At 39.3% G+C, this 24,552-nt stretch overlaps 1 protein-coding gene across 1 annotated transcript in view; it reads right to left on the bottom strand.

Moving 5' to 3' along the window:
• The window catches only part of LOC119649357 (peptidoglycan-recognition protein LA), a 43,951-nt gene extending 24,811 nt beyond the window's left edge, over positions 1-19,140 (bottom strand). The window contains exon 1 of the mRNA XM_038051467.1: positions 18,486-19,140. Coding sequence (XP_037907395.1) covers positions 18,486-18,774 — 289 coding nt within the window. The 5' untranslated portion in view covers positions 18,775-19,140. The remainder of the gene's footprint in view (positions 1-18,485) is intronic.
• Positions 19,141-24,552: the final 5,412 nt, after the last annotated feature.

Genomic DNA, 24,552 nt, shown 5'->3' with positions numbered 1-24,552 from the left:
TTTTATAAAGTAGATACTCCTCATTTGGCTTATGCCACTGGTCCACTTTGCTTCTGCGGGGTTTAGATAAGCAAAAAGGATAGAATGCTTCTCCGAATTATTATTAGGTGATATGTGTAAACATCGACGATTTTATAAAGTCCAAACTCTTCTTGTTTTCGTGTAATTTCACCGGCAAAACTTTAAAATTCATAAGTTTTCCTTAATTTGTCGCTTAAAATAAAAACCAGTTGTCGGATGTGATTCTGTTTTTGTATAGAAAATATGGAATCCCCTTAGTTTGGAATGTACATATTTTCAAGTAATGATGTTGGTTGCATAAAAAATACAGTATTTATTGGCTTTTATCTTGTATAATAAAAAATAAATTACTTTAAAATTTCCTTAAGTTTGCAGCAACTTTTGAGGGAGACTTGTGACGCTCGAGTTAATTTAAACCCACCATTATATTGCTTGTTTCCTCAATTTGAATTTATTGCGAAAAAAACTGTGATCCACCTTATTTTGTCCATATTTCTTTCCTGCCAACAATTCTAAATGTCTCCAGAAAATGTACTTTAGCATTTAGAATTTTTTATAAGAAAAAAAAAACTTGTAAAACTGGCTAAGCCGAAACTTAAACAACAGAAACTATGGAGTTATATTACCGACTTGATCTTTTTTTAGATAACTCAAAATTTACTGGCAGGTTTGGGAAAAGTACTGAACCCATGAATACCTGTAGAGAACTCTCTTGTTATGAGATGCTATAACAACTATCTAATAAGCAATTGCAGACTTTAGCTACAATAACTTTGCGTTCTAGTTTGTTCGGGATGATTGCTCTTGACTTAACATATTTGCCTATAAAGCTTGAAATCAACACATACTTAAAGTCGTGTCACCCATGTTTATCTTGGGGCTAATGGAGACGCCTAACATCTGGAGGTAGCTACTTAGATATGACAAGTCTCAAGGTCGAAACCTAACGTTCGTATAAATTATGTTTAAATTTATCTTTCTGTGAGGGTTTTACCCGTATTGATAGAGCTCGTGGCTAGCTGTGTAGTTTGCCTTTATTAGTGGTAGGAAATATATTTTCTATATTAAATATATGTATATATATTTTCTAATTTAGAAGCCTTTTCGAATAACTTATATGTACATAGGTTGTTAGCATATTTGTTATAGTTTTACATGTTTGAAGTTTCGATTTTGAAGTTAAACACCAACCAAATATTAACATTGGAAAATCCAGCGTTCTCAATATTTAAGCTATCACAACTTGAGTGAAAGGATGGTATAATTTATAGATCAATCACCGCTGAAATTTTGAAAAGTTCACATTTCTACTCTTTCAAAGTTTCCATTTTTCAGTGGAAAAGCGGTTGAATATCGAGCGAAAATTAGAATATAGTCGATGATTTACAGGAATTCTAAAACTGTGAGTAACAATATCCCGGGTGGTATCTGCCTGGTAACTATAGAATACAAGTGAGTGTAATATGCATGTCTCCTGTTTATTCATCTGAGGAGAAAAGGGCGCCAACATAGGACCTTCTTTCGATTTCTTTTTTTAACATTGCATTTTCAATGTGACACGTTTTGTCTCGTTATCATCATGGAGGGCCAACTGACTGCTTGATACTAACAAAATTTTCTTTTTTCTGGCCAATTTTTAAAGAATCCAACAGTTTTTTATTGGTACTGAAAAATAAAACGGTACGTAGAAAATTAGGACTGTGCTTATCATCACACTTAATGCTGGACTAGCAATAAGCCTAGAATAGCGTGTCAAGCACGAAGACGAACACAAATATCCATGACGACCGCGATTTGATCCCCAAGAATGATATAGGAAACTCACTTTAAATCAACTAAATCATAACATTGTTGTTGGAATCGAGAAACAATCTAGAATTGACAAAATCCGGGAGGTTTAGATAGTTTGGAGATATAGAAATAACATAATAGCATTTATAAGGGTAAAACATTTCTCCTTACGTATTTACTTCTGTAGCGATTCGTTTAGGCGGAATAGGCTTCCTTTCTCTCTAAGACTGGTTATTTTCCATCGACTTTGATGATCAGGCCAACCTTAGCTAGTGAATTCTTGTTAGCGTGAATTACATAATAATGCCATCTGAGACGGTTATAATGGGTGCTTCATTTCGAACCGATACACCTGTCGCCTATGTGAAACATACGAGCTTAAGCAGGCCTGTGTAGAATTTCACTAACCGTTGCGCTGCATTTTCATGCTTCACTGGCCCTGTTACTGCAAGGCCACCACTTATTATATCTTTCCTAACGTAAGATTTACAGGATGTGAGGGGATGCTGAGTAGAGACGAATAAGAGATGTAGTTAATTTCACAAAAGTGTAATATCATGATGAGTAATGTTTAGTAATAAAGGCGGAGATGTGATATCACATTGAGAGACATTACAAGACATCACCAAGTAATATGTAATGATTTCACACCCCAGTGTGGCACAATTATCATTGTTTGTTTGTTTATGGCTTGTCACGTGGGATGGCGAAAAACACAAGAGAAAAACAATCTAGGCGCTATGGAAACACCGACACACCAATACATAAACCACGCCACGAGACAGTTAGCTACTTCTTGTTACTTGTTTCTGCTGACGGTGACACCGAACTTGATGCCGGGTGCCGTGTTAGCAGCGCTAAACTCAACTTGACTATTCCGCTTTATTGTCCAAAACTTGGAAATGAAACTACCTCAACGTGTTGTATCCAGCGGTCCAGCTTTTTTACCTTGCTGATTTCCGCCAGATTCTAAGATTATTTTCTTACAAAGATCGAATACTAGTGACAAATTACGCGTACTTTGCCCGGGATCCATTTCCACAATGACCTTCAGGACCGAAGTGTCAGGTCTGCCACGTAGCTCTTTCCATGTCCTGAGATCGCTAGAAGCAAGCTTTTTAACCCAGTTACTTATCGGGTGCTTAGAAGTCACTTCAACCCAAACACACCGTTAATATTCCGAGCTGTGTCGGATGCTGTGGTTTTACGGTGGAACCGAAATATAATTTATGATAAAACGTGGTTTCAGTATGAAGTTTACGTTATATTATATTGAGACTAACCTAGGTTGTTTATCGAACAAACCTGATTCCGTAAATTTAATGTCAGCTCGAAATAATCGTGGGAAGAACATGTTATTCAAGGGTTTTATATTTGATTTTTGTTTGTTTGAGGATTGAGGAATCTTGATCCCGCAGCGACTTGCTGACAGTCCGGTCATACTTGGAAAGCAACTTATTCCCCCTCTTGTGGTCCATGGACCCCTCTTTTTGCAGAAGCAACTCATCAGCCGCTGCCTCACCTCTGCCTTGGGAACAGTGTGACTGAAAGTGGCGACAGATAATAATCGCTCCATGAGTGCGAATTATATTCCGTCCTGTTTCAGACATAAATTAGGCCTAAGTGAATCCTTTTGTCTGAAGTTTGATTTGATAACTGGGCGGTCTGAACACATGGCGGAAGCCTCTCAAATGAACCTTCTGTCTTTTACCGTAACTGGCTTCCTGTCTGGCATTTTCCAAAACAACGTATCGTTTCTTTGGGGAAACTTGAGGAAGTCATAACCGTAAAGTTACCGGATAGTTACAATGGAGCAAGGAATTAAGGCTTGAGTACTACTAATGCTAGATTTACCTCATATGACAAATCAATGAACTGTTCGGGTAGATAAGCGTTACCTTTACCAGTCCAGGTTCTACTCCCAAAAGACAATGAGAAGAGAATGGCTTTCTGCAGGTGGTTTCCCGAGCGATACTCTTCAGATCGAAATTTCTCCAGAAAAATTCTATGGATCGATGAGGCCGAAGAGAGAAAATCCGGACTCAGGATGAAAATCATCCTTTTTTCATTGAAATTTCTATTTCGGGCCTTCGAAAACTCCGGTTCCCCCATTTCTACGCCTATTACTCAAAAAGTAGACCTTTGGTGCCAAATGCATAGATGTCCAGCCCATAAAATGAGAATTGTTAGAGACTTGTTAAAACAAGAAATCGGAGAAAATGGATTAGTCAATATACTCAGTAACATGGCTTTCGAGAAGTGCAGACCTAACAATTCTAAATTTTTATGCTTTGGGTGATATTAAAAACGCAGTTTATAACCATGAACTAAAAGAAAAACGCGAACAATTTTTCAAGACAATTTTGTCTATCAGCAGAAGATGCCATTTGTGGATAAATCAGGAAGAAGGCCATTTTCAGCAGTTCCTTTAGATGGATTGTTTTGATTTTTATTTAAATTCTTTTAACAAATTTTGCTTGTGTTTTAAAATTTAGTTTTTAAGTCAAAACTCAAGCTTTTACTGGTATGTTTTATAGATAAGAGGAGTTGTAAAGTCAAGAGTCAAGTCATTTTTTTTATTTTAACATCATGTTTTTCTTCCTTTAAAATCCAATAATCGAACATTTTCAAATCTAAATCGTAGATATTTGTACATCATTCGAAAGGTAAGAAAATGAACCATCTATTGGACATTTTGTAGAGCTTTTGGTGCGAAACCTCGTTATAAATTATGGTTTCAATTTTTTCATCAAAATTTGATATCGAATTTGTTATAAAATTTGTACGTTTGTTTTTCGGGCGATGGAATGAATTTCGAAAGCATTTAGGTATCATTAAAACGGGCATTTCATGCAGTTTCTAAATTAATGTTCTTTTCATGGGTTCAATTAGTGGTAGGCCTGTTAATTAGAGTTTCCTCTAAAAGGTCAAACTTTTTGACAAGGATTGGGAAAAACTGAATGGCTCAGTAACGGTAAAAGGTAGAGGTTTTTTGGGCGTTTCTCCAGGAACAGAGTGTGGATTATGCCCTAGTCTTATGGCAATCTTAAAGTGGAACACCCTGTAAATAAATGGAACGATTATCACCTGTCTCCACTTTCGCTCACGTTACTCATAAGGCGGATGAAACAGTCGCGTTTTTACACAAAACCTTTTTAAAATCGGTTAACTAGATCTCTGTCTGTCTGTTTGTTTGTCTGTCTGTTACACGCATCTTTCTCCGAGACGGTTGTAGCGATTGACACTAAATTTAGTGGAATGGTGGGAGCTGTGAACGCTTATGCGCTTCTAGGTACATGCAAAAGGGGTGTGGAAATTGTTTTTCACCAAATATCGTCATGTGGGGTATCAAGTGAAAAGTCTCGATTGGTATTTTGTGAAGCCGGTTTTAGTTTTGACATTCATTAGAAAGGCTGCCACTATATGGTGCCTAGACCCCTAAATACCCTCTATGCTGATATCTGTTCAAATAAAGTTAGTAATAGTACGGTAGGTAGGTAGGTATCAGTGGCCGCTCCGAGGACCCCAATTAGCGCTTTGGTGCGCCGTTTTGATGCCACAAGCTCCTAAGACCGTGACTGTTGTTATGGGAGCAGGGAGGTAGAGTCCAGCCGGCTCGGATCTTCAGCGTCAGCCCGTAGCATTCACGGAGGAAAGCAGCTCTCCCACCCTACAGCTAGAAACCTCTCTGAGGTCCCCAAAGAATGGTTTACCCAGTGCTCGCAGCCTGATTCTAGCCAGAGCTGGGCAATCGCAGAGAAAGTGCATGAGGGTTTCCCTTCCTTCTCCGCAGCTTCGGCAATGCGAGTTGTAGGGTATGCCGGGCCTAGCGGCATGGTCCCCTATAGGCTAGTGCCTCGTGCAGACCGTAATCTTGAATGCATTCGCACGCGTCTGGCACAGGAGCTCTCGTGATCGGGCTATGTTATAAGCGGGCTAAATTCTCCTTGAATTGGCACAGCTTGTAAGCCTTCGCCATCCCAGGCCCGTGGTTGCTAGGTAGTGCGAGTAGACCCGGCCCCCGACAGCCGTCAGCGGAACGCCGATCCTATTCGCCGAAGGACTGCCAAGAGCAGAGCCTTGCCTGGCCAATCCGTCAGCTCGCTCATTCCCCTCTATGTTCCTATGCCCGGGAACCCAGAGGAGAGTGACCTTGAGCGTGCCGCCCAGACGGTTAAGCGCCTCTCTGCACTGCCCCACCAGCCAGGAAGATGTCGTCGTTGAGTACAAGGCCTTGATGGCCGCTTGGTTGTCAGTCGGAATAGTTATTTCACGCTTGGGGCTCGAATCACACTCCAGCCATCGACAGACTCCCAATATCGCCAGTACTTCCGCCTGGAATACACTGGCGAAACCTGGGAGACCATACGACTTGGATACATCGTGCGTATTCGAGAAAACTCCTACGCCGACTCCATAGGCCATCTTTGATAAGTCCGTAAAGAATACTGTATCATAGTCTTGCAACTCGCCGCCGGTCTTCCACTTTGCCCTGGTTGGAAGGTCCACCGCAAAGTTTCTCGCGTGTGACATAGTCCGTGGGGGATGCCCAGATTTCCCGAGATATTTCATCTAGGATGTTGCTGTGGCCGTAATAGCATAATACCATAATTTTTAGTAATTAGCTGCAAAGCCCCCTTAAGTTCATTCTAGCACCACAAAATAATATAGAGCATGATCCTACCAAGTTTGGTGGAAATCGCATTATTACTAACAAAGTTGTAATACCTCAAACTCTTCGCTTTTTTGCAAATTTAAGACTGAATGTCAATATCACGCGAAAGTGGATACTCTCACATATTATAATATATGCATATATTGCGTGCCCCGTACTAATAGGACAAATGCACACTCAAATACCCTTAAAAAAGAAACACAAAAAACTGTTCATATCCGAAGCGTCTAGCTTCTGGTTTTCCGACTTGTTTTATTATAGTTTTTTATTATTCTTTGGAATTACACGCGGTATATAACATTAAGATAAGCATGTCGTTGCCCCCAAATATTTTGTAACCGAATTATTCCCCAAAATAAATCATCAGACCGATTTTCATTACCATATATTAGGTAAAACCCGCAGCAGCAAAACGTGCTGCATAGTATCATACATAATGCATGCATATTGTTACAAGTGGATCTAGATGTTCAGAGGAATCATTGTGCATACGATGTGTCGCAGAAGAAATTTAAACATTTTTTTGTGTTTGTCATATCCTATCTCTCATATGGTGAATATTTCTGCTGCTGTGGGTTTTTCAACAAAATCTTAAAAAACTAATGTAGAAGGACACATTGTGATGATAACCTAATTGCGAATGTAATGTGGAGCTGAAGCATAAATGTGATAAAAAATGTTAATCGCATCTGTACGGAGAACACCAGACCATATCGTCGTAGCCCAAGAACTAGTACGTATCCAGTCTAGTTTTTAAAGAATTTCCGTACATTCTCATATACTGTTTTCACTAGAATTGAGGCTATTATCCCTTAAGATAGAATACTCTAAAATTCATGAATTCATCCGACCATGAGTAATGGGTAACACGCCAATAATCAGAGTGAGTTTGACCCACAAGAAAAGAAAAGTCTGGATAAACCGATGACTAATATACAGACAAACCGCAACACGCGTTTGTAATCTATCTGAATTATACACGTAATGGAATCATTCATTTTGCCACTGGGGGCGAGGCATATGTGCACACACACATCATTATTTTCGAATTTTGCTATTTCTACTTTTTAATTCCTTCGTGTTCAAATCAATAATAATCGTAACTGCGAGAAATGCAAGTTTGTTTACACTTTGGAAACTCCACAAAAGTAAACACTCCGTAGGAGCCTATTATCTTCATCGCATTCATACTTTCCTCAATATAATCAATTGATTCATGGAATTCTCGTTTATTTTGGGATTATAGCTTCATTTTATTCCATAATCCGCACATATGAATACTTGTGGCTTGATATTATAATAGCAACATTGCTTAGGCAATTGGATGCAATTAATGTGCTCGTTTTCAGATGCAGTTCCACTTGGAATTGATGGATTATTGCAAATTTAGCAATAATTTATTGAAAGAGATTGATAACCTCGAAGGTTTGCATACTTCCCAGAATTAGTGTAGTTTAAGCTATATTTGTTATTCTAAAGCACAAAATAAGAAGAGTACATCCTTCTGATTGATGAAAGACTTTTGTCACCAACCTTAATAATGTTGAAGCATGGCTTGAACAATTTACATCTCAAGAACTAATGATGGAGTGCATTGAAGAATAAAAAGAAGACATTGTAGACATAACATCTATAGACATTATGCCAATTGAGAATTGTTTGTTCTGGAAATTACCAAGAGAGCAACTCTTTTCCACGAAATAATACATACTCAAGAATTGCTGGGAATGTAAAGACGAGGTCTATCAAAGACTCAGTAATTTGCATGAATCTTACGCTCAGAATTAACTTTAATACTTATGCCTGGTATCCTTGTAAAACTAGATCATCTCTAAATTGCATTTAGTTCGCCACAACAAATTATCATTTAAAAGATTCCAGGACTAGGGCCTTTATTACCCTTTAGCTTTCGCCATTTCGTTGTGTGCCTCTATTCTGGGTCTCCGAGAGAATTCTGGATCTGAGAAAGAACATCTTTTTCTCCCGTCTTCTTTTCAAGCCTGAGCAACCTAAAAGTATACAACATTCCTTTTGCGTTGAGCATCATTTTCTCCTGATGCCGGTTTTACAACGAATATACTGTAAGAGCGGATTAAATTTAACGTTGTTGCTTTTATCACCACCCCCATATATCGGCTAGCTCAAAAGTAACAATGCGACTCCCAGTGCTAGTGAAAACATAATTTCTTTTACTGTCCTTAATGATGGTGAGTATTGTTTTCCATTTTGTGCTTAGAGAGTAAAACTCAACCCGATATCTTCAAGATATTTGGTAACTAGTATAACCACTGCTATCTTTGACGTCGCAGGAGTTTTTCGCAGCAAGTTAGGTACACGGGTCGTTATACACGATGTTTCACGCTAGTGGACCCCATAAATTGGATACGCATGAAGAAAATATATTCCTGAAGTTCATTACAGTGTCGCACCAGATCCAACTTTTTTCCGTAATTGGTAACTGGACATATTCTCCATAGTACTTGAACTATTTACGGTACAATAAAACGATAGTTGCCTAGGGGTTTACCAGTTTTAGATACAAAGTACGTAGCCTTTTTGGTGCCAACATAAATGTGGCTCGGCAGGATTCGCGGCATTCGAAATTTATTTCGATGGACAGATGACGTCACCGGCGCTCTCCACTCAGTTCAGACCTCGCTACAAGTGTGAAGAACACAGTAGGTGACGAGAAACGTCAGATAAAAAAATAATAATAATAAGAAAAAAGACAGTCGCAGTCATTGTGAGAAGAACGAGTTTCGTGCAGAAAGAAAACAGTTACAGACGGAAATCAGTACAATTTCTAATCTCTCGGAGTTATAATAAGAGTACTTTTTTGAAATTGTGTATTGAACTTTGTGAAATACGAAAAACATGTCAGAAACCTATTTCGAAGAATAAAAGCTCTTAAATTTGTCAAAAGGAAAAAAATACAAGCTCCTAAATAAGCGTCTACAACTTTCATGATGCTGAGGACTCCCCTGCAGTACATGCTCCTTATAACTTGGCAAACATGTGAGGCCTTGTCTTTATCGCAAGCTTGAAAGTCTTATAAGGTACTGTAAATCTACTGCAAATCTCCAGTGGCTTTTCTTTGAATGCTACTATATCCAACTGAAATTTTGCATTATTTGTTAAAGTCGCTGCTCCAGGACGAATATCAGTGAGATCAACATTGAGATGGCCCGAAAATTTTTAGAAGATATTCGGGTTTGAGTAAAAATAAGCCATTTAAGAGTGGAGGAAGAATAGCGAGAGTTCGCCAGTGAAGACAAGGACGCGGTTGCCACCCAGGAAGGTAATAGCAACAGTTGTTTTAAGAATTGCCTTTCACGTCGATTTCCTACACTATCAATGCAAGGCACTCTTGCGAAATGGTGGACTGGGCGAAATTTGTTTTTCGAAAGAAAAGGAAGGAAGAGCGACGAAAAGGGTCATTCTTCTTCACGGTCAACGTCGGGCGACGAAAAATAGTTTCGGTTATATTGGAGGAATTTGAACATCTGCGTTCAATGCAGGCGTTTCAATGGGGTTTCATATTTTTTGACTTTCACTAGTTTTCGAAATTGACTCCTGCCTCACTTTAACCATTGTGTTACCACCCGGGCACCCATCAACGTGCAATTTGTTAAATTACTTTCGTTCTTGGGAAAAATTGCTGAAATCCTCTCGTATCTTCACAGTTAGGACAATTTTCTATCGAATTATGCATTAAACAATTTTCTTTCATCTTTTTAACTAAGAAAATTTTGAAGTTGAAAATAGTATATGTATTATCCACCCAGGATACTTGGGTACCCCTATACAAATGTCATGTTATTCATATATTATATCATAAAGCAAATATGTTTTTAAAAGGGAAATAGGTATTAGATAAATAAATTATGACAGATTATATTCATTTCTTATTGTTTATAAAGTATATACGTCAGTATGATGATTATAATAATAAGTATATTTCATAATATCATCGTAACGAAAAAATATCGAGTTTTCGACGTTGACGTAGTAATACAAAAAAAAAAAAAAATAATGAAATTATTACATTATAGTAAGTAAATTTATTATACATAATTTGAATTTGTTGATTGCATTCTACACATTTAGTTATTTTTGCCCTTAGTGGAACACTTCTTTCTTCGTTTGCGAATACGTTGCTTACTGGAAATGAATGCGCAAAAAGCCTTACTTATTTTTACAAAAGAATATTAAATAATATTTACAATACATGAACACATGAAAATACCATACGGAAATATGCCAGCTCTGCTAGTAACAGCTGCGCGACGCCTATATCTTTTTTCACTGAGTAAATAAGACGCACTAAACTAGACTACTTTCCGAATGCTCCTAAGCCGTTCCAGAATATTTTTCAGATATCAAACAATATGATACCCTTCTTTTAACTTATCTTTCAATTCAAGAAGCTTGAACTTATCTGAATTAAGAAGGTACACTCGATATTATACCTGATTTAGAATTACAAACCAATGCTTGTAGTTCAATAATATAATACAAAAGTCACTATATATTATTTTATTCAGTTTAAATATCTTCGTAAACCATAACTTAGTCAACATCTGTCTAATATATGAACTTATTTTGAGCAACAGTATAGTATTACTTATAAATCGAACAGCCGCATTAGACAGTCCTAGAAAGGATTTTGAAGGGTAAGAAATACAAGGATATAACAGCGGGAAAATTTTTGAGTTGAACTGAAAAGTTTTAGGATTGGAAGCCGAAATCAGGACTAGCAGGCCAGAGATCTTTATAGTCTGCCATGATATAGATGAGGTCACCACCCAGAACGAGGTTCGCGAGGCACTCAAACTGTTGACACCAGGGAGAGTAAGGATAGGTTGAGCTAGGTGTCATCTTAGAGAGTAAAGGGCCCTGAAACGAAGGCTTAGATGCCCTGGCGTCGGTCACATTACGGACGACAGGTCTAAGCAAGAGGAGATAGAAAGTAAAGAGTCACACGCGAAGGTAAGGAGGGTGTGGCAGCAGCAGATGCTCAGAATACAAGAGGATCTACTCTCGCAAACCATCCCCGAGAAAGATATCGATGTGGTCATAATTAGTGAGCCATATTGAAATCATGCGGTGGCATTGGGGCTCAAGAATCAAAGGGGACAAGCAGCGCTATGGGCTTGCGGAGAACAAACCTTCCAGAAAATAATGGAGAACCCCGAGGAAGGCTTCATCACAGCGAAGCGGAAAGGAGTTCGCATATACACCTGTTATTCTCCATCATGAGCAAATGCTGACCACTCCGATTTTGGACTCAAGAGGTTGTTGGCTGATAATCATAGCAGGTGATTTTAATGTGTCGACTATTGAATGGGGCAGCCTGGTAACGAGAATGTAAGAATACGTAACGTAAGAAAAAAACTAGATGTTTTTCCTTATAATGTAAATATAGGAAGGAAACACCTAGTTCTTTTCTTAACTTATATATTAACTGTAAAAAAAATATGGACATCAATTTCAACTAAGAATACGTGTTCTGATCGAAGCATTCGCGGAGCTAGACATGATATTCGCGAATATTGGCTTCTCATACCCTTTCAGCGGAAGGGGCGTGGGGTTTACAATAGACCTGAGATAAGCAAACGGCGTTTTAATCATTTTAAGAGTTGTTTGGCAAGTTAGTGGAGACTACACTCATAGTGACCACCAAGAAATCTGCATGGAGGTCAAGGGAGAGTCGAGCTTCAAAAAGAGCTCTGACAGAGTGCCGGGTGTGTTGCTGGTTAGGCGACAAAAGCTTTTGAGGGGACGCGTTCTCTGCGCCGCTTGACCTTGATATATCTCTGAATAGTATGCTATTGAAAAAGGTACCCAGATAATCCAATGGGTGATTGAAGTATGCGGTGCGACTATTTCCAGAAGGCGACTGCTCCACAACAACCCAACTATTGATGGAACAACAAAATCGGAAATTTGCAATCTGCATGTTTCTGCGCAAGGACGCTTTACCAGGGGTTTACGGGAGGAGGTTTACAGGATCCGCGCGTTCTGAAAAAAAAAATTCGGCATTCTGTTTCCTCACGACTAAAACAGGGGAAAGCAACGGTGGTGCCGGTCAAGGAGTGCGTGATACATATAATTGCCCAGAAGGAGCTGCGGCGGGAAACAATCGGCAGGATTGGCCACACAAAGACCCCAGGATTGGAAGGCATCGCTAACGAAGCTTTAACGCTGGCAATTAAGACTAGGCCCGAACTTTTCGTGAACACCTTAGAGACATACCTAAAAGAAGGAATATTCCGAGAATTACCTCTAGTACGGTATGGATGAGGGTCCCAAAGAGTACTTTACCATAGCGGGGGTAAAACAAGGTTAAGTAATGAGTCTTGCTGCGGAATATAATGTATAATGGAGTTTTTGTGCTTCCGTCCTGGAGAAGGTTAGGATTATAGGCTTTGCCGATGATCCGGCTGTAGTTGTCGCAGCAAAGCAAATTGGTAATGATGAGGCACTATGGGTAGTGGCGGACATGATCCTAGTCGACATTCTGTGAGTGTGCTATACCATGTAAGACGCATGGAGGTGCACATAAAACTGCAGCAAATAAAAATAATTAAATATTAGGGCAAGGCTTGAGCTAGCTCCAGCTTAGATGCTCGTGCGACTGAGCTGGAGTGGACGTATTTTTATAAGATTTTTGCATTGTCGTGAACGCAAAAAAAATACATACTATATACCCTTATACAGACATACAATAGTATATACTTACACATATTTTTACATATTATACAGAGAAAGTGTTTGAAAAAGAAAGAGATGAGGGAATACTCCCAGTTTCATATGTGAACAAGAATGTATGAATCACTATATAACATAAATATGCACACATATACATACTATACTCACATATTCATACTATACGCACTTATACAGCACATATCAAACTAAGCTATAGATGGGAAACAACGACTTACGACCTACTGACTGGGGATGGGGTGGTTGAAATTCCACTAAAATGCTGAAATTTCCTACTCCAGATGAACTTTTCCAAATAGTTTTTTGGAATTGCAAAATAAGTCGGAATACCAGAAGCTGAAAATTTTGGTATAAAGGTTTTGCGTTCATCTTATGTCAAAAACTTTCTTTGCACGCTTTTCCATTCATATGTAGCTAAAAATCCTATATATTCCTTGATATTTTTTTCAAACTTGAAGGTATTTTTAGATATTACAAAAATATATATTATGTTCATCCTAAACAAATACAGTAGAATCCCGATAATTCGTATGGTCAACGTTCTGACTGATTTGACAATTATCGGGAGTGCAATATATTTTATAGTTTTATGCACTCTTCCCACCTTAGCATTTTTTAAACCTCGTTTTTTCATTTGCATTTTTCGAAAGGATTAATATTTATCATTACTGTGATAAAACTTCCTGAAGGTACGAACAGCACTTTTATCAGTAAAAAGATTTTTGTGAGTCCACACAACAAGTAAGGCTCAACGTAGAAGGGCTAGTTTGAACAAAAGTGAGATGATAAATCTTTTCGATTTTTTTAGTTTCATTTGAGATTGGAAAAATTATTAAAAAAAAGTTTTTATTAAACTTAAGGAGTGCATGATTGTAATTCAAAAAGAATTAAATCGTTGTATGCAATATAATTCGCTAAAAAAAAATTCACAAACATAATTAAAAGAGGGGGGAAGACTTCTACGGTTTCGTACCAGGGCATAGGCAACCCATCAGACGTTGTCTCACCTCTGCCTTGGAAGCAGCGTGACCGAAGCGGCTCGCAAGTGTTATAGGCTCCTTTTTAAGGTTTTGTGTAAAACAAAACCTTATTAAAATCGATTCAATGTCTGTCTGCCTGTCTGTCTGTCTGTCTGTCACACGCATTTTTCTCCAAAACGGCTAAACCGATCCGAACGAAATTTGGTGGACAGATGGGAACTATGAAATCCCACGCATACAGTGAGTGGCATAAATTCAGGTGGAGTTTAAAGGGGGGCTCCCCATACATGCAAAGGGGGGATTCAAAAATTTTTTTCACCGGATATAGTTGTGTAGGGTATCAAATGAAAGGTATCGATTTGTACTTTCCGAAACTGATATTAGTTTTGGCATAAATTGCAAAGTGCGTGAGTAATGAGTCAAAATGTATTCACTTGAAGTGAGACAGGACTCATTTTCGGAAACTACCCAACCTAAAAATCCGGAAAAAATCGGAGTGGTGCACCTAGATGAAATCTAGGCCTCAAAATATGTCCCATTCCGATATCTGCTCAAATAAACTTACTAATAGTATATTACTACTTTTTAGAAATTTACTGAAAAACTCCCCTTAAATTCATCCTAGGACTTCCAAATTTTGTACCAGCATAGAGGATAATATTTTGTATGGGCATGCAAAATTTCGTAGAAATCTGGCAATTAACGCCAAAGTTATAGCAGTTCAAACTTAGCAATTTCGCGCGAATTTACCGCTTCCAAAGCCATGCAAATCACATGCTGACGTCATAATTACCCGGAATAATTGACATTCGCGTGAAATATTAAAGTCGCATTTATGAAGAATCTACTTATCTGCAGCACTTTTTCAGATTTTGTGTAAAACACTTATGTGAAATCTAATCTTCGAGAGATGTCCTATTCCGGTATCTGCTCAGATAAATTTACTAATAGTATATTATCGACTTTTAGAAATTGACTAAAAAACTCCCCTTAAGTTCATCCTAAGTGTACTATTTTGCACCGACATAGAGGACAGCCTCGTGCATACACATGCCGAGTTTCATGAAAATCCAACTATTATTGGGAAAGTTATAGCAGTTCAAACTTATCAATTTCGTGCTAATTAACAGGATCCTAAGCCATACAAATAAGATGCTGACGTCATAATTAACGAGAATAATTGAAATTCGAGTGAAATATTAAAATTCCATTCAAGAAGAATCTAATTCTCCCTAGCCCTTTTTTATATTTGATGTTGGTTAAATTGTTGGCATTTGCTAATAATATTAAACTCAGAGTGTGAAGCGTATGAGGTTGACTATTTCAATACAGGGCTTTCCATCAAATGATTATTTAAATTACTTTCTCAAAATAGAATTTTTAACTATGTGACACGGAACTGTCAGGCTCACCGCTCCTCACATCTTCTTCTTTTTCTTCAGCCTTCAGTTCACAAGCGGGGTCGGCTCGTCGTGATCGGTTTCGTCATTTTATTTTATCAAATGCCTGATCAGGATGTAATCGCTAGACCTTCAAATCCCCATCCAGTGTATCATGCGACCATTGTTTTGGCCGGCTTTTTAGTTGCTTACCATTGACTTCGATGTTCTCACCAATACTGGTTGTTGAATTCTCGTTAGCGTGAATTACGTGACCACACCATCGAAAACGCCTCTCTTGCAGTTTTTCCACGATCGGTGCAAACCCATATCGATCGCGGATATTCTCATTTCTGACGTGATCAAAACGTGTCACGCCACCAGTGCAATGCAACATCTTCGTCCCCATTACTGCAAGACGCCGTTCATTGTTCTTTATAGTCAACACTCAAACTATAGAGAGCGACAGACGGACGACATTGCAGTAAATTTTAGATTTGAGACGTGCGCTGATACGCCGATCACAAAGAACACCAGTTGGGGAATGTCACTTCATCCAGCTGGCGTTAATGCTTGAAACATTTCATTACGCAGTTCTCCATTGGCTGGTAGCATTGACTCGAGATATTTAAATCGCTCAGTTCTTTCAATGGCAGTAATCTGCCCCTCCAGATATTTAAATCGCTGAATTCTGGCAATGGTGGTAACTTGCCCAGAACTGAGCGATTTAAATATCTCGGGTCAATGCTATAAGCCAATGGAGAACTACGTTATGCTCCTCACATAGGGAAACACAAAACCTTTTATACCTGAAGCGTCAAGCTTCCGGTTTCCCGACTTGTTTATAATTCGCAGAACATGACAAGGGGGCGAATTATATTTAATATAAACCCGCCCACAGTTCGGATCAAAGCTTGGCCGGAGGTAGACAATTTTTGTTTTGAGGCGTCCTAAGTCCGCATCCACTTAATTATTATAAATGATGATTATAAAAGGGAGCGTATAACACCTGCGAGCCGCTTCGATCATGGTAATCCCAGGGCAGAGGTGAGCCAGCGTATGTTGAGTTGCTTTGCCGTGGTATGAAACTGTAGCCGCCTTCGTCCCTCTTCGTCGCTCGTCTCGGATCGACGTCACAGTGATAGCACACACACACATAGTGCTCGTAGGGCGACCCTAATCATACAAACTGAGTATTTTGGGGAGGCTGAAGGTTTGCCTTACGAACCTGGTGGAGCTGATTAATATCACATTTCAGTAAGTTTTTTTTCACATTTTTTCGATTTTAGTAATCAATTAGTAAAGGGATTTCCTTCATATAGCATTCATTTTAAAGGGTATAAAAAAATGTTCTATATGAACTAAGATTTTTGAAAACAAAATATTTTTAACCCCTTTTTAATGCAGAAATAATAGAAAAATTCAAGCTACCTAGCTAACTTTGTACTGATAACGGGGGTCAGTTGTTCCCGAAATATATATCTACATTGAAAAACAAAAATTGTAGTTTGGAGGAAGCTACTGGTCTATTAATTTTAGGCTTGACTACAAATAGCAGACAATATCTAATCTCCTCGAAATGGTTTGTTATGTTCTGTCTCCATTTTCCCTAAAATAAATATCAAAAAAGCACTACTTTTTTCGGGTTCAAAAAGAACTTCCCCCCTTAAAGTAAAAAGCGCATATTAGGCCTCAATAAAAATTTTCGTGTAAATCCATGTTGGCCGGAAAATTTTGGAGGTCACACCCGATTTTCACCTTTAATGGCTGGACTACATCTTATTTACTTCTCTTCTGTAGTACGGACTCCGAAATAGTATAATATTTGTAAACTTAGTTGTTATATCAGGGAACTAGGAAAACTTTCATGATGCTGAAAGATTTCTGATTTCTGAATGGATATAAGTATCTAGTGGATCCAGCCAACTTTCCTTAACTAGAAGGATGATAGGGTGTGAATATTCGGAACTCTCTTGTTTTTAACCTTTTCTATTGAACATATGTATGTATGTATAATGTTTTCAAATGCCAATGTGACATTCTCTTCAAAGATTTCAATATTCAAGGTATGGCGCTATTGAATGATAAATGTGGGTAGTAAATTGTGGTCCATTTCAATAGATGGGGAAACTGTTGATGATTTATCTTTGCGTCATATGCGTGCCAATTAAGTTAGCGCGGGATTTCCCGCCGGAAAGAAACTGAATATGCTATAAGCAAGCAAATCATTTTCCGTAGGAAGGATCCGAAAGAGTGATTTAGGGAATCTGAACAAGTAGCAGCAGATATATGAAAGTACTTATAACTTCCTTAGGTCCTAATAATAACAATCGCTTGCATACATATGCGCAAATATGAATTTTTTACATGTATGTAGTATTTCTCCGTTCTAATAACAATATTTGTGGATTACTTGATGAGAGTTGAAAAAAGTAATTCCAACTAAAAGAACGTAATCCAAGGCATTGTCTGCTTTATTGTTGTGAATTCGAACAGTTTCCTTATTTTGAGAACGCAGACCACGTTTTCAGGTTTGCATTGTTATTTTTAGTTTGTTTTTCTCAGGTAGGTATGGCCATTGTAGTTATGTTAAATTCTGATCTTGATTGTTTTCTAGTGTAACATATGATTTCATATTCACTATTTTGTTTGAGGTGCACGTTATGCGCAGGTATGACTAAACAGTGATGTCCACTAACTCGACTCAGCGACCCTGGAGAGTAAGTAATCACAGAAAATATTTTTTATTTTGTTTTCTTTTTTTCAACTAAGAACCACAGTTGGTAGGATCGCATCACATTTCGTTACTAATTATTATGTTAATTGCATTTTTTTATATATATGTGTAATTATTCTGTGCTATTGCTCATAAATTAATTTAATTAGAATATAAATTAACTATAATATTACCACCATTAGCTTGCATGGCACGAGCTTCTACAGTAGCATCCATGTACTGGTAGATTGTCACCGGGCCCTGATACTGCGTCATAGGACCAATGACCACATCACTAGAACTAGTTAAGTTGATGACACTGGAGGGCTGAATTGCAGGATTATTATAAAAATTCGGCATCATATTCGACGCCGACGGGATCGACGCCGAATTGCTTGCATTGCGGGCCCGCAATGTGAGCAGTGCATTGTTATCGGGCGGGGGTAGAGGTATTGCATCGTTAGGATTAGGAATGGTACCCATTATTGTTATAATTGATCACATGACAAACTATCCACAAAACTTTTTTCCTGTGGTTATATCTCTGATATTTCCAAGCTCATCCACTATTTGCACTGAAACATTCCCGCGTTCGTCATTATGCAAATACGACTAAAATCGGATACTATTTATCTGGAACGCACTAAGCCTCAACACTGTTTACTTCTGATTATATTATTCAAACTGTCCGAGCCGCGATCGCTTGGTAATGGATAGATACTAACTGAAAGTGTTAGCAAGCAAGATCGCTGCTTTTGACGATCGCGATGTGCAAAATTGAAAACTCGAATGGCTTCAGGCGGGAACTTTTTATTATTTACAACGTTTCGCAAGACAACTCCATCGTCCGGATCTGTGTTCTGCTGGGTCTTGGGGCTTAGCTGTATGATGCATAACGATCGCGACCTCAGACTTGTTTTAAACTTAAGTAATTATTGGAAAAAGGTTTAGTTTTGTTTTATAATGACAACTTTTGCAGATTTTACTCTGTTCCGGAGAGAGCAAAAAATGGCCGGTATCTATCAAACCTGCTGATATTTTTTCTAAGAAAGATGTTGACAGTGTATAGTTGATTCAGATCCATGATATATAGATTAACGTAGGCCTATCAACTAGTACCCTTGCTTGATCAAAATTGATACGGATCCATAACCACATACTAGTATATCTGAAAATGATTTCAATTTGGGATAAATTGACTGTCCTTGGAAAGAGCTCAGATTTTCTAAGAAACGTATAATTGACCTTAGTGCTATTACCGACAATCAAATTTTCCGGAACGAATATTTTAAGTGTATGTATTTACATTAGATTATCGACCTACCTTTCATGTAGTTATTTCTGTGCTACATAGGGGCATACTCTCCAAACTTGCAGGGTGATTTTACTTTATAATGCATGCACTTATTCAATTATCTGCGATAATATTGCGTGCGGCTAATAGCAGCAAATGCATGTATAGTATGTATTTTACAGGACAACATATGGGGCTAATATTAGGTCTGGTGACTACATATAATTAAGAAGAAACCGAAAAAAATGCAGTCACAGATAGTAAATGAATATGAATCACAGAAACGATATAAAGAAGCTGGTCCCACGTTGGGCGCAAGAATAAATAAGTAGCCGATTTGACAGTATTTTTCTCTGGTAGTGACAAAAAGCTTGCTATAAGATGACTATTTACATGTACAAGTATCTATATATTTTTTGGTCCATAGGTTTCGATTGTCTTGTTGGTAGTCCTATATAAGCTAGGTCTCCTAGTCACCTTAGGTATCGCTCAGTCTAATACCATTCCATTGATTGATTTGATTTTTGTGAATATTTCCACTGTACTTCTCTCTGTCACTTAAACTAACAATTGTTTAATACATAGTATATCTGAACTCTTATCGGTGACAAGCAAGCAACTACAAAGCGGGGGTTACATCTGTTAGCTCCAGAGGACAAAAATTGGCCATTGCCACTGTCCTTGAGAAAACAACAAGCCAATTTTTCCGTTGCGGGAAGATAAAGATCGGGCCATTTCCAACCCGTTGATTTAAACGATGGGCCTATGGACACATAACGGGGCTTGCAAAGGGCAGGACACAAGCCCTTTCGTTACAACCGTGGCGAACCCGGGGCACAAAGTGAAGACTCTTGTCCCCGGGCCGCGCCAGGTCTTCAATGAAGATGTCCAGAAAGTGAAAAGTCAAGCACCATGATCCACATCCTGCAAGCGAACTTGCATAATAGTGCAACTGCTCACGAGCTGATGGGACAGATGGTGCAAAAAAGGAGACCTGGCTTGTAATTTCTCAGCGAGCAGTACAGAAACAGGAGCTCACCATCGTGGTATGCCAATATATCGGTTAACTTCCAAGTGCGGGTCCATAGTCGAGGAGATAGGTTCGTTGTGTTGAAGTGACTTTTGTCAGCGTTTACCTTATGCCGTACGAATCTATGTCTGCTTTTCGAGATAGGCTCGCTGCCTTTGGGGACAAGATTAAGAACAAGGAAGTGAGAGTGAGAGTTGGAGGAGGCTTTAACGCTAGAGCCCAAGAATGGGAGTGTCTCAGCCAGATTCTCGAGGTACACAAATTTTTGAGGTAGTCACATATTACAGGACTTCTAAATGTCGGTAGCACTCCGGTATCCGACGCCCCGGCTACGTAACTTTTTGACGGAAGTTACTGGAAGATTTCACGGCCAGTACATTTCTTTCGAAGTGGCAAACGGTTCCTTCGAATGTTCTGACGTTCGGCAAATACCTATCAGGTGAAACATAGGGAATATCGACGTTAAAAAAAATTGCCAAAGCTCATTCAAGAGGGGAAATGAACGACAAGGCCCAAAGGGGACAGATGAACTGCGACTGAATCGCCTTATCACCACAGCTTCCTATACATCGGTTTCAATAAGAAACTCCTCAACGGGCCACGTTGAGGTAACTCTTAGATCCGCGGAATATAAGAGAGGAAAAGGGAACTCTGACACGAAATCAACAGGCAGAAAGCATGCTGTTGGTAGGAAGTAATCACCGACATTAACAGGGATCTAAGGGGCTTCGGGAATAAGGTGGTTACCAAAAAACTGCCCTTTTTCCTGTCCACTCTATTACTATAAAGGAACTAGAGGAGGCGGTTTTGTACATGGACAAAAACCACCAGGACCGGATGGTACTTCAAGCGAAGTGCTGTAACTTGTATGGAAGTATAAGTCGGACTTGTTATTCAGTACCTTCTGCGCATGTTTGCCAGAGAATGTTTTCCCCTCTCGCTGGGAGGCTACGATGCTTGTGCTAATAATCTGATGTGCGCCATCAGGGTACGGTCCTTTCAGTATGTTGGACAGAGTTGGAGGCATACGTGATGCTGGAGATTAACAATCAACACAATATGGTTTTAGCAGGTGGCAATCCACAATTGATGCGAATAAGGCCAGTCAAGGCTGAGGCACATAGACGTCTCTATTGGCGAGTGGTACTCCCTGTGACCATAGATGTAAGAAACGCCTTCAATTCTTCGAGATGGTACCACATGCTTGAGGCGCTAAAAAATCGTTTCCATACTACAGGCTACCTTTTGTGGATATTGAAAGACTATTTAAAGCACAGGGCCCTGCTCTACGAGACTTAGGAAGAACAGTGCAAAGTGAAGGCGACATCGCAGTCGCCCAAGGGATCTTCGGTCCAGCCTTTGGAACGCCTTATACGATAATCTCCCACGACCTGAGGCTCTTATGAAGCGTATCTGATCGGATACAGATTACCGCACCCACAGCTAAGCTAGAATTTTTACGATTTGCCGGCTGTTTTCCAACGTCGGAGGCCCCTTATCTAGTAGGCGCTGTTTGCTGAAAAGTGCGGTTCAGTGCATCCTTCTAGACGGTTCCGAAGTATGGGCTGTGCCGCAAGCGCCTATTACAAGTACAATGAACAGGGGCTGTAGAGGATTGTGTTCGCCTACTTTACCTCCTCGGGAATACCTTTCGATAGAATGGTGTCCAGTGTCTCTGGATACCATATTGAGACCATGATGCAGAGCAAGGTCATGCTGAGCATAGTCTCAAAGCATTCTTAAGGTAAACAAGAGGGAGATGGATAGAAGAGATGCAAGGGCTGCTGTGGCTCTCTGAACCTGAGATAGTAGTCCGGCACTTTGTGTGTAAATTCATTTCCTACCTCGAGAAAGATGCTCTTTGACAACAGCTTGCCTGAGTGTAATTACGCGGTTTTTCCAGCGATTAAATTATTTGAAATAATAAAAACTTGTTTTTCCTATTCGCTAGTGTTGATTTATTTGTTTTGCAAATACCGATATTTCGGGAACCACTTGCTCCTTTCATCAATCTTAAGAAGTCTCCCTTGGATTTATTAGCACTGATGAAGGGAACAAGTGGTTCCCGAATTATCGGTATTTGCAAGGCAAATAAATTTACACTAGCGAATAGAAAAAACAACTTTTTACTATTTCAAAAAACTGCTTGGCACAAAAACCTGTAACGTATCTGCCAACGACTTTATCATCATTGCAGACGATCTTAATGATCGTCAGGCGACAACAGGTACCACGAGGAGAGGGGGATAGGAGCATGCGATAAGGGTGGCGAGCGTATAGTCGATTTTGGGGACACTCATGGCGTTATACTTTTTAATACATGGTTTATCAAATCTTCCCACCTTTTATAGTGGAAACAGTAAAACGTCATTCGGTCGTTGATTGCTGTGTTGCGAATCAAGCTACCAACTCAATGGCCCGTCAAGCATTAAGTGGTGACGATGCCATCAGAAAAAAGAATAATTGGTAACACTTACCCGATTACCAACCATTACGAATGTGACAGAATCGTGAAACCGAGTTAAAAATACGATCAAAAGAGCGGCCTATGTAACGCTCGGGGTTACCAAGCCTGGTAGGTGGTTCATTAACCCAGCTACTTGGCTTTAGAATGACGATGTCCAAATGAGTCCGTGAAAAGAAATATCTTTAACATAAGTTACTCGTCGGTAAAATCACATTGTAAATACAACAATGCTAACCGGGGACCAAAGAAAGCCAGTTTTGTTACCCGAGCGGAATGTTACAAAGTTGATCTCGAGCAACTTGTTCAAAAAAGGAAATGATCGCCTCATGCAACACGGTCTCAGACTAAATCTGAATAAAACAGAGTTTTTGACAACTGATCCCAATGGCACTATCACTGACAATGCCCAGAAGTGTGCGATCTAAATATCTTGGATTCATTCTATCAGCCAATAGTGAACTGCGTTATGAAAATGCTTCAGGCATAAGCGCAACTTGGATCAAGTTCCATAACAGGCTTTGTTTTTGATCGATGTATCAACGAACCAATTCCAAATTTTACCACAGTGTTGTCTGCTCTGTTTCCCTCTACTGTTCTGAGTGTTGGCCAACTGTAAAACACAATGAATGGTGACTCTCGGTAATTGGGATGAAACAATTTTTGGCTGGGTGTCCACAGCCATATGAAAAACCACCTAGTATTTCTGGCCTAAGCTGGCCGAAGCTGAAATAGCTTTTGATTAGAATTGAGTAATTCCTGAGATCGCCATCCACTTGATGGCCAGAAATACCAGCGAGTTTTTCTCATGGATATAATTCGCATATATGATGTGTTTTCGGGTTGATATAAGGGAACGAACTGCATTTGGTGGATTTTGGTCATGCTGTTCCGATGGTACAGGCAGAGGCAGCGCCTGATTAGTTGCTTATACGCTGGACGAAACCGTAGTCGCCTATAAAAAAATAGAGACGAAGAATTTGCGTTGCGTCAGTGGCGGAGGGAGAGGATATCCGCGATCGAATAAGGGGTTGTACCAATTGTGGAAAAATTACGAGAGAGGCGTTTTCGATAGTATGGTTATGTAACTCGGGCTCACGAGAATTTACCTTCCAATATTGGTCCATCCAAGTCGATGGGAAATGATCAAAAGGCTACGGCTTTTCAGTAACTACATACCCTATATTCTTTATATCAGACGTAGTCTTGTGAAAACACAACCATGCAATGGTGATCCCTTTTGAAGCCGATATCAGTGCCCCTCTTGTTACGCATCCGATCCGCCTCCAATTGATACCGGACTGGATTAAATGGGCAGCAACTTACTCCCTCTTTTTTGATGCATGGAAAATAAGCGAAAACGACTTTATGGCTTCATACTACGGCGCAAATTGTCAGACGCTACCTCATCTCTGCCCTGGGAGTAGCGTGACCGAAGCAGTCCGCAGATATGAATTCGCAAAGCACGATGTC

This window comes from Hermetia illucens, chromosome 2 (assembly GCF_905115235.1).
Source record: "Hermetia illucens chromosome 2, iHerIll2.2.curated.20191125, whole genome shotgun sequence".
NCBI classification, from domain to species: Eukaryota; Metazoa; Arthropoda; class Insecta; order Diptera; family Stratiomyidae; genus Hermetia; species Hermetia illucens.
The sequence above is the reverse complement of the archived record's forward strand: the minus strand, read 5'-3'. Positions and strand labels throughout refer to the sequence as shown.